Here is a 12,293-nt window from a genome sequence, read left to right on the forward strand (position 1 = left end):
AGATGCAATCAAAGAAAAATATAAAGATTAACAAAATTAAATTAAAACTACTGTAAATAGCAAATCGGCGCATCTGCCCATATTTTCTAAGTAAAGGCCGAGAGATGATGAAGTGAAGAAGGAGAGAAAGTTTGTGAAAGGTCTGTGTGTGTCGTTGGAATGAGTAAGATTGGAAGAGGTTTTAAGAAAACAACAACCATGAAAGAGAGCAAAGAATAAAAATGTTTTCTCTTGGAGTTACCTCCCTTACAACAAAAAAGTCAAAATTACTCTTCGTATTTATTCCATTATTTCACAATAGAAACATTCAAAAATGCATTCGTTGCAGCTGTAAATTTATTTTCATACATATATTTGAATTTCAAATACATTTACAATATCTTATATATCTTAATTTCATTTTATTTCCCATCTGACGTCCAGTTCCTAACATCTTTCATAAAAGTTGCCTGATCGTTGGTCGTTGTTTTCTTCCTTTTGAAAAAAATTTTTTTCGTGTTTTTTTCTTTTTCTTTCAATGAAAGACCTGTATGCTGGCTGGAAACTTCAGCTCTTGCTTCTCCGTCTTCTTTCGCCTACACCATTCGCCCAGACACTCGCTACTTTCATCAATACAACCGTTTCTATTTCTATTTCTCTATAAAAATATTTATTTGTGTGTTTGTCGGGATTTACCTGCTGAGGATGGCAAGACGTGCGGATGCGCATGCGCCGCCGTATTAGAATCTTGAGGGCCGTGCGCTCGGAAAATGGCGGACGAGAGACGGGGGCACCACCAAGCCGTTTGTAAAGGCGAGAAATTACCTGTATTCATCGAGGAAGCTATCGAGGATGTCCTCATCGTGTGCTTGGAGGCCGGCGCCAAGAAATACCGCGGTGTTCTGGTCGATTCCGACAAAAGGTAAGCTCAAATATTTTAATTATTCTTTGGGCCAGAGCTATCGTATTGAAATGTTGTCAAAAAGTGTGACGACAGCTGACTTTTCCTGTCAGCGTCCGTGTCTGCTATTTTTGGCTATTTTCATATTTCCATTTCTCTCTCTTTCAATGTTTTGCCTTTCTTCAATCTTCTGCCCAACATCTTTGCACAACAACGGTGCCGTTGATAAACATATAGAGATGCACACACATTTTAAAAAAAACCTTCTACCCATTTGTTTTAAGTAACAATGAGTCGGTCATTCGGCTCCGACCGCCGACGAATCTGTTTTTGTGTATCAGGCGAATCATTGAAACATCTTTCGAAACTGCTACTGAATCAGTAAGTTCCAACGGGAATGAAATAAATGTAATTATATATATATATATAATATATATATATATATATATATATACTCTCTCATAGTATGTGTGTGTGTCTGTATTGTAAATATATATATATATGTATATATATATATGTATATATATATATATGTATATAGGTGTGTGTGTGTATATAGATATTTATAGATATATCCTTATTATTACTCTTATTATATGTGAATGAATGTATATGTATGTCTGCATGGTCCCACACCTCCCAGATTCACCTATTCAGCTTAATTAAATCCACAATTTGTTTCTTGTTGCAGAAGTTTGCCCCACGGTGTATGTTTCCCGTTTAAAAGGGATTCCAATGATGACTCGTCAGATAGTAAAAGTGACACGAACGTTGGGTGTACCGAGAAGGGAGATCAGAATGTTCAGATCTCTGCTGCGGCCCTTCGGCATACGTACAATCAGGATTTTTCACAGTTCGGCGAAAAGGTTGTAGCATTGACCAAAAGGACGTACACTAGACATTTCAAAGACAAGACTGTGCGAAGTATTCGCCTTAGACCTCGTCAAACTCTGTGCTCCAAATGCAAGTCGGCATGCCATGACAGTGCGGCAGATCCGAGTTCTTCCATTGCTAAGAGCTCTCAGAACTCTTCACTGTCTTCTGTTTCACAATCTTCTTCAAACTCTCTTCACTCTCTTCCATCCCGGCTTTCAACACCCACATCTCTTAAACCACTACTTCTCCCACCGCCGCCGCCGCCGCCTCCACCACCCCCACCACAATTTCCAGCCCCTTTGCCTCTGACCACACGTAACAACCAAAACACTCGAAACAACACTCTCATGTTCAATGCACGTAGTAGATCCCCACCAATAACCAGAAACCGGCAACAAAATACCCCGCTCTCTTCCCCCAAAACTAATCGGTATTGCCAACCGCCTCCTTCTCCAAAACCATCACGTTATAGTCAACCACCTCCTTCACCAAAAACTACAAGGTACAACCAGCCCCCGCCATCTCCAAAAACTACACGATACAGTAGCAACCAGCCACCTCCATCGCCCCGGGCAACACGATACAATCAGCCACCCCCTTCACCTAAAAATACATATTACAATCAACCACCACCATCACCCAAGAACTCAAGGTATGCCCAACCCCCTCCATCCCCCAAGCCCTCTCGTTACAACCAGCCTCCACCCTCACCTAAATCTTTACGTTACAACCAACCACCACCATCACCTAAGCCTCCTCATTACAATCAGCCACCACCATCTCCACGCAATTCTCGTTATAGCTTACCACCACCATCACCTAAACCCCCTCGCTTCAATCACCCTTCTCAATCTCCTAAACCTCCACGCTTTAATCAACCCCCACAATCTCCCAGACCAGTAAGTTCCCCAATAACCCTCCCCCTACCACAAGCCCAGGTTCAGCTGGAACCTCTGAAACTCACAGAACATCCAGAAACAAGGAGTGAGTCTCGAAAGAGGAAAAGCTCTCTGGCCGAGGAGTATGTGCCTACTAATGATAAACTGAACCCTAAATCTGAAGGACTGACCATTGTGAAATCTAGTCCAATTATAAAAATATCAGTTGGTGAGGGGACTGTGCTAAAAATTCCTCCTCGCCTTCATTCTGAAGTAGTGGATACAGACCAATCTTCAGATGAAAAACTTGAAAATAAAGAATATTCAAGTCATAAAAGATTGAAAAAAGCTTTAAAGAAAGCCAAGGAGAAGCTGAAACGGGTAGACTCTGAAAATGGTGATAAAATCTCGTCAGGTCATCACCGAAAGCACAAGCGGAAGCATAAACATAAACATGCTTGTGCGGATATAGATCGTAATTTACCAGCTCTGGGTGTTGACAAATCAAACAGAGAGGAAAATGACTTTGAAACTGAGCCGACTGATTCTGAGATGAACGACCATCAGCGGCCTCGGTTGTTGTACACTTGGCGGCGAAACAGCGGTTTATCACGGGTAGAATCGGAGAGTTCAGCAAACACCATATCAGGAGATTTAAAAAATGAAAAATCCACAGTAAATCTTTTGCTTGATAATTCTTTAGAAACGAAATCGGAATCCTCAGGCGAATCGACGGACGGTTTTAACTCAAACTCAGCTAACGGGATATCTGATTCGGACTCTGATTACAGGGATGAATATGAAGAGCAAGAATTCCCAGGGAGTCAGTCACCCACGTCTGATTCCCTGAAACCTCTCATGATGAAAATTCAAACTAAAACTGTTACAAAAGTTGAAACTTCTGAGGGTCGTATAATTCATGTTGGAGATATTGTCTGGGGTAAGATTCAGGGCTTTCCCTGGTGGCCAGGACGAGTCCTCTCCATTACTGTAAGTACACGAGACAATGGAGTTGTGATAGCTCAGCTGGCTCACGTCTCGTGGTTTGGGTCCTCCACTATGTCACATATGCAGTGTGTCGATTTATATCCATTTTTAGAAGACTTTAAACTCCGATACAACAAAAAGAAGCGGGGTCCTTATAAAGTGGCTATAAAACAGGCAACTGTGGCTGCCAAGAGTTTCCTTGGAAATATCAAAATGGAAGATTTTGAATTGTGACCACTATTGGTATCTTCACAGTCCCTTTCTTTTTTTTTTAAACATAGATTTTATCATCTGGATCCTATCTAATCTGTTGCTTTAGCTTAACATGGCTTTCATTCATTTGGTTCCATTTTATTCTACAAAATGGAACCAATCTGTTGTTTTATTTCAGAAACTTGAAAAAAAAAATGAAAAAATAACAATTATCTCTTGCTCTTGTTTATCTCTTGCTTTTATTTTTTGCTTTTATTTATTTTTTTTAAATAAGAGATTGTTGATCAGAAAAGAAAATAAGGAAACAAAATTTCCTGCCAAGTTAATCTATATTGCTACAAATTATCGTTATGTAACTTGGGGTTTCGGAAAAGCAAAACAGTAAATTCCTGTAACACATTTATAGATGGAATTTTCAAGTTTATAGGTTGTAAAAAGTTTTCTGTAATTGCAAAGTAAAACCGTTTTTTAAGTACACACATACTTACACAATATAAACTAGTTACACCCTATCTGTGAATTCACACTCTATTTGTCTTTCTCGATACTTATGCATCACATAACATGTGCTGTACATGTCTATCAAATGTTTATGTAGACATGCATGGAATTGGCTTCTGCACATTTATGCATGTTACATATTCTCATATATACAATCACATTTCATTCAATACTCTAAAATTAGGTTTGATTTCTGCTCATCCTCTGGCCCTAATGGATAAACCCTTTCCTTGTACCATTGGCCAAGTTTTCTAATCTGGTATATTTCTTATTTAGCAGGATGTAAGCATTTATTAGTCCATTCAGTGCTATTGCAAATCCTCATGTTTATAACACTTTGTAATTTTGATAAATTGCATCTCTCAAACACACACATTTTAAAATTCTTATACAAGAATTTTGTTGACAGTGACTTTGAAGTTTTGGCCATCTAAACCATTGTTGGACTGCAATGCTTTAGGATTAGTTTTGCCTCTGTTGAGTTAAAATCGTCTTTGGGTGTGTGGGGTGGTAAACGATGGCTTATCTGACCGAAAACTTCCAAGTCACTGTCAACAACATTCTTGTATAAGAATAATAAATTAGTTCTCTCCAAGAGTATAGAGTTACCCATCAGATTAATGTAAAATTGTTTCTATCATAACTGGACATTAGGGCGGGGAGCTGGCAGAATTATTAGAACACCAGACAAAATGCTTAGCAGTATTTCGTCTGAGTTCAAATTCTGCCAAGGTCGACTTTGCCTTTCATCCCTTCGGGGTCAACAGGTTAAGTACCAGTCAAGCACTGGGGTCGACGTGGTCAACTATCCCCCTCCCCACAAATTCCAGCCTTGTTCCTATAGTAGAAAGGATTATAACTGAACATAAAGACAAACACTAATATATATATATATATATATATATATATATGTATATATACATACACACACTCACACTCATGCAGGGTGTCTTATAATGATCAAACGTTTTAGATGTAAGTAGGACTGGAACGAGAGCACTTATTAAGGAGTGTACCCACAATCTCACTCCAAATAAACTGTATCCCATCGTTATAAGACACTTTGTCTAATTTATAGATAACTCAGTAATGCTGCTGACATTCTCTTACAAATTCTCTGCAACTAGACTTTGCCAGTTGAGCAAAAAAATGCAAAAACAAACATTGTTGGTTTACACATTCAGATGTTTTAATATGAAATGAATCCAAGGCAGGAATGAATAAGAGTTTGGCTTAAGTTCATTTGATTTGACTTCTTTTTTTTTTTCCAGTCTTTCAGACATGTACAGTTGATTAGTGTAAGTAATAATCTCCTTGCAAGCTGAGCCTGCAACCTGGTTTCAATTCCCAGTTGGGTGGAGGTCATTTCACTTTATGCTGCTGCTGCTGCTAACACCCTTGAGATGGGCGTGAATGTTACAATATCTAACTTATAAATCTGAGGCCTTGTGTCTGTAAATTTTTGTTTTTATTGCATACCAGACCCCTACTGGACTGGATGTAACATGTAAAGAGTTCTACTTTATTGGAGGAAGAGAAGGGGCCGGGGGTCCTGCTTGATAAAAAGGTGAATATTTTTTGCATAAACATGTGAATTGAAAAATAGACCTTAAATTTTGTACTTATTTAAATACAATTTGCACAGAACTATTTAGGCAAAACTTTTTTGAACATGTAAATTAGTGTTAATTACCTTCACTGACTTGTTTGACACATTGAGTTATGTGTTACTCTAATACAATTACTACATCTCACCCTGTGATTTGTTTTCTAATTCAGGTTGTTTTGACCATCAATGTTCAACTGGACCTGTTTAACTCTTGGTCAGTCCTGATTGAGTTGCTCTATTATCTCAGGCAATCCAGCTGTGACCATCCAGTTTTATTTTCACACAATATCTAGGATTACATTATCCAGTGTGTCCTTCCTTTGAAGACAGTAGGGTGTGGCCTGAAGGAGAATTTCTAGATATTTTGAGGCCAGTTCAGTTTCCTTTTGAATGAAGAAAGTTTCCTTGAGTTGAACAACCACATTCAGTGTGTAACAGCATATGTAATGTGGAAACTTTTTTGTTATCTGTCTCTTATTGATTTTATTTTCACTCCCTTCCTACATATCCAATATCCCATTTAGGTCACACATGGTGCTATAATCTTTCATCAGTGTTTCTCAATCACAAATTGCTGTTTAGATCTAATCCTTGTGTATTTATTTGCTTAAAAACGTTCTCTGATTTTTCTCATCAGAGCAAACACTTTGAGTTTTTTTTCTAGATTTTATATAAGTTAAGGTTTTGGATTTTATATATCTCATTCTTTATTATTATTATTTAAATTGTATATTTTGTTGCTGTAAACATTATTTTTGAATGGGTACAATGGAGATTTATTCCAAAAGAATAATTGGAAACACATGGTAATAGTTTCAAATAAGTGAAAGCAAAAACCCATCCATTGGTGCAGGCATAGCTGCGTGGTTAAGAAGTTTACTTCTCAAACATATGGTTTTGGCTTCAGTCCCCACCCCCTGCAGGCAAGTGTCGTTTGCTATGCCTCAGGCTGGCCAAAGCCTTGTGGGTGCATTCGGAAGACAGAATTGGAAAGCAGCCGATTGTGTGTGTGTGTGTGTGTGTGCAGATATGAGTTTGTGTCTTGTTTTGACATTGTATAATGGTTGTAAATGAGTCTGACTGTCCCAGAAGACATGTTCAGCCTTAGCCATGGGGAAACATTAACTTGCTTGGAAACTGGCAAGGATTGGCAACAGGAAGGGCATCTGGCCATAGAAAAATCTACCTCAATGAATTCCATCTGACCCATGCAAGAATGGATGAGCAGACGTTAAAAGGATTTGAAAGTTGAGAATAGCTTGTCATGTTTCAGAACTAGGTGAGCCTTGTCTCCTATATATATATATATATATATATATATTAGTGGATATCGCTGCATGTTAAAAATTTTACCAAGTCTGAGCCATCATTACATGTGTAATTTATGCCATGTGTAACAAAACCTGTCTTCTTGCTGATTGTAAACTATATCTTACTGATTAGGGTTTAGCTACAGTTAAATAGGGAAAACTTTTCAGTTCTATTTTTAATAAGGCTCAGTCAAGCCATGACTTTTGTAATATTTCCATCTGTCATAGGCCAACTGCTTCACATGGGACTTTCTGAATGGCATAGCTGCTGAAAAATTACCCTAACCCTACCTGATGACGAATGATGTGTCATGTGGCCTGCCTCTCGAAAAAGATTGCCCCGTGTCTGGGTGAACCCTTTAGCATTCAAACTTCTTTGTCAAATGTGTTGCTTATTTATTCACATTGTTTTGAATTAGTCACGCATTATCTTGAAGCTTCAAGATTCCAATGGAGTGTTTGTATGTTTTTAGAATGACATTGTAGGGTAGGTGTGAGAGGTTGGATCTGGTCAGTTTTAACACAAAACAGGTAGAATACTTGTGTCAGATATGGCCAAATTAAATGCTAAATGGTGAAGTAAACAAGACAGAACTTTAGGGTATTTCAGGTAAAATTCTCAGAAAGAACATTACCTATTCTCAATCTTTGGGAGACAGAAGTTACTATGACACAATGTAAACCAGTAACCTAAGATTTAATTGTTTGCTACCCTTTTAACTTGGTTACTTCACTTTTTACAGTTTTTAATTAAATTGAGTTTGAATCTGTTAAACTATTTCTTGTATCTCTGATAGAATGGTCGAGTTGGTCTGTTATCACACAACCAGCTTCTGTATCAGGAGTTTCAACTTTACAGATTTCTGCTGAAATACACTAAACTGTTCACTTCTGATAATGGGTTTTTCTGCCTGAAATATATATATACAGGTTATTTAGCTTTTCCCATTTGCATTGTTAGAAACTCTCTGTCTTCATATCATCATCATCATTCAACGTCCATTTTCCGTGCTGGCATGGGTTGGATGGCTTAACAGGAATTGGCAAGGCCAGGGGCTACACCAGGTTCTGTAGTCAGTTTTGGCTTGATTTCTATTGCTGGATGCCCTTCCTAATGTCAACTACATTACAGACTGTACTGGGTGCTTTCTATGTGGAATCAGCACTTACATCAGTGCTTTTTATGAGGCACCTCTCTTTTAGGATCTCAATACACCACAAATCTTAGTCTTCTGCCATCTTCACAAGGTTCAGCATTTTAAGATTGGCTTTCATTATTTGTTAGTTTTTACTGTTTTTTCAATTACTTTTAAAAATGAATTAAGTAGAATGCCTTTATTATTAAGCTAGTGTTTGGAACAGGGAATTCTGATAAACGGTTTTAATTTTAGATAACTTTACATCAGGAAGTTTGTATTGTAGAACCAAGGGCAACCTCAGGCTGGTCAGTATCAAAAAGGTTCGAATACATTTTGATGGTTTCTGAGCAAGGCCCTGAAATTACATCTGTGTGTACTCAGTTCACTTGGCTGTTTAGAATAAGAAATGACCTAAGGTCTTTTGTCTGCAGAAAGCAGTAAAGAGAGAAACCAGTGCTTACCTTTCTCAAGAAAATTCTGTAGCTTAGTCTTTCTCAACTATTTTTGTTCCCACACCCAACCTCAGTTTTTCAGTTAATCATACATCCCACCATATATGGACAAGCTAATCATCATCATCTTTTAACATCTGTTCTCCATGCCTGGCCTGGGTTCAACAGTTTGACAGGAGTTGGGCTGCCTAGGCTTGATTTGTCTGTTGTGGCATGGTTTCTACAGCTGGATGCCCTTCATAATGCCAACCACTTTACAGAGTGTACTGGGTGCTTTTATGTGGCACCGGTACAGTCATTTTATTGAAGCTAAGAAAACTTCATAAACTTACTCAGAATTTCACATACTTGTTCAACAGATTGTTGTGATAATACAAACTAATAAAATAATTCATAAATTGTGAGTATATGTGTTCATGGATATCAATTTCAATACACACACACACACACACATATCACCCAGTCTAATCGTCTGTACCACTTCACCTATATTCAATTTCTCCCTTTATCTTGAAGATGTATCCTGACATATCCACCACCATCTCTTACTCTCCATTTTTATCTTTCTCCTTAAGGCTCTCTTTCTCTCCTTTCTTCTGCAGTTGGGTATCCTTGGATCTCTACAGCAAGACACCTATCTCTACCCCTCTATTATTCTTTTAATCTCTCAACTAACACAAAGCCAATTCCCTTCCAGTTGAGGGGACTTTGTCTTGTCTTGCAAGTTACCTGGTGACCCAACCAGTGCTGGTGCTACAAGAAAAATGTGCCCATTAGTACACTCCATTAAACAGTTGGCATTAGGAACGGTGTCCATCCATAGAAATTCTTCCAAATCAAACAACAGAGCTTAGCACAACTTGTGTCAAGCTGTCTGCCCCATACCAAACATGGGAAACAGATGTTAAGTGATTATATAGATATATATATATATATGGAAATCGATCAATGGAAATTGCAGATGTGTTACCAGTGCCGGTGGCATGTAAGAGAACTTTCCGTTTCGCGACCGTTGCCAGCACTGCCCCGTTTCGTGTCCGTTGCCAGCCTCGCCTGGCCCTCGTGCCGGTGGCACATAAAAAGCACCATCCGTTCGTGGCCGTTTGCCAGCTCTGTCTGGCACCAGTGCGGGTGGCACGTAAAAAGCACCCACTACACTCACGGAGTGGTTGGCGTTAGGAAGGGCATCCAGCCGTAGAAATACTGCCAGATTTGACTGGGCCTGATGAAGCCTTCTGGCTTCACAGACCCCAGTAGAACCGTCCAACCCATGCTAGCATGGAAAACGGACGCTAAACGATGATGATATATATATAGATATATATGCATAGACACCCGTTTTATTCACTTGTTACTTTGATACGTATTCCATACTCTGAAGTAACCCCCACCTTTAGAAACACTAATGTAGATTATTCAACCACAAATATGCCAGCAATTATCATTAATTTAATATTGTAAATATTATTATTGGTCAGATTGTAGATTTGGCATAATTTTGGAAGAATTCAATATGAATTATAAGACATTAAGATCTGGTGAGTACAAGGTGATGATGTTTGTGAAAGAGTAAGAAGTATTAATATTTTAGCTCTACAAACATTGTGCATGTGTTATATTTTAAAATATTTCACTTATATCCTGGTGTAGAACTCAGTAGAACTTGGGCTTCAGAGTGAGGCAACAGTCAAGTAGAGAGCAATAAGGAGAAAAATGAGATGGCAAAAGAATAAAGGATTATCTATGAACCTCATTTGCTCACAGCTTTCTCGGCTATAAGATGCAATGGACTTAGAGTTGAGTGCTTGAAATACGAAGCAGAAACAACTGTAAGCTAATGAAGTTCATAAGAGAATCATTTATTCCTTTGTCATCTCATTTTCTCGTGTATTTATGTAAATATTCTCCTTAACTTGGATAACTCTGATTGGTAGACATTACCACTTTTTTGGCTACTTGGTAATATATAAGCACAAGGCCAGTGTTAAAGGTATGTTTGTATTTATGTATGCTTACATGCATGCACAAACTCTATTGTGTACATATATATATATATTTATACATATACATTTGCATGTATATTATCACTGTGTCGATCAGACTATCAGATGTTATACACTGCTCATCACAATGTGCTTCCTTGATTGTTGTAGCTTTCATATGATGCCACTCCACTGGCTAGGTGGACACAGATCAACATTGCCTCTGAACAGAATGCCAGTCTGTTGTAGGCTTACCCATTTACAGCTGAGCAGACTGGGCTAACATGGAATGAAGCATTTTGCTCAAGAACACCATCTGGAAAGTGAAACTGCAATTTTTGCAATTGGGAGCAAAGCACCCAAACCACTGGGCCACATCCCTTCACCTGAATATATTTTATATAGGTGATGTGTTGGCAATCAGTAGAACATTAAGCAGAATACTTTGTCTAGCACTCTGTGTACAGAGTTCAAATCCTACTGAGATTAATGTTATGTTTTATCCTTCAGAGGTTGATCAAGTCCCAGTATTAAAGCCTATTCACTCTCCACAAGAACAAATTGGCTGTGTCCAATCCTGGAGCGGGGTGACTCCACTAGGTTTAAAATGTTCAAGACATGTCACAATGGTGTCCCTGTGACTCCATCAGGAGTTGAGGGCCTTACATTCCTTTATATATACTTCTCTTTATATTTCTACATAACGATGCCTGCACACAAACAGAAGGTTCCTATTAGCATCTTCTATATAAAACTTTATGTAGGACAAAAGTTATTTTGAATTGCACACAGATGTATATTTGAAAGTTAGGGCATTGCTCTAGACCCTTTCCAAAGGGTTTTATTTAGGTTATTGGCCATAGTGTTCATCAGTTTTTGAAGAAAATCACAATAGGAAAACTCAGTTTTTAATATCTGAAATATCTCCTGTACTTTGCACCTGGATTCAGTTACCTTAACTCTCTTTTTATGATCATTATCAATCAGTGTATTTTCTATGCTGGCATGGTTGGACAGTTTGATGGAACTGGTAACTCACAGAGCTGCACCAGGCTCCAGTCTGGTTTGGCTTGGTTTCTATAACTGGATGCCCTTCCTAACACCAACCGCTCCATTGAGTGTACTGGGTGTCTTTTGCATCTCACTAGCACAGGTACCATCAACATGTCACCAGCATGGGTGCCTTTTACGTGTCACCAGCATGGGTGCTTCACATGTGTCACTGGCAATGTCCCTATCTGATTGACTAAATAACATAACGCATATCATCATCATCATCGTTTAACGTCCGTTCTCCATGCTAGCATGGGTTGGACAGTTCGACCGGGGATCTGGGAAGCCAGAAGGCTGCACCAGGCTCCAGTCTTATCTGGCAGTGTTTCTACAGCTGGATGCCCTTCCTAACGCCAACCACTCCGTGAGTGTAGTGGGTGCTTTTACGTGCCACCTGCACAGGTGCCAGGCGA

General features: G+C 38.7%; 1 protein-coding gene across 1 annotated transcript; it reads left to right on the plus strand.

Annotated features, from left to right (window-relative positions):
- The first annotated feature begins 397 nt into the window (after positions 1–397).
- On the plus strand, positions 398–4,046 carry LOC115223213 (PWWP domain-containing protein 2B). Its single transcript, XM_029793689.2, has 2 exons — positions 398–901; positions 1,572–4,046. The coding sequence occupies exons 1-2, from the start codon at positions 750–752 to the stop codon at positions 3,853–3,855; spliced, it is 2,436 nt and encodes an 811-aa protein (XP_029649549.1). The 5' UTR covers positions 398–749; the 3' UTR covers positions 3,856–4,046.
- Positions 4,047–12,293: the final 8,247 nt, after the last annotated feature.

The sequence above is a fragment of the Octopus sinensis genome, linkage group LG22, assembly GCF_006345805.1.
Source record: "Octopus sinensis linkage group LG22, ASM634580v1, whole genome shotgun sequence".
NCBI classification, from domain to species: domain Eukaryota; kingdom Metazoa; phylum Mollusca; class Cephalopoda; order Octopoda; family Octopodidae; genus Octopus; species Octopus sinensis.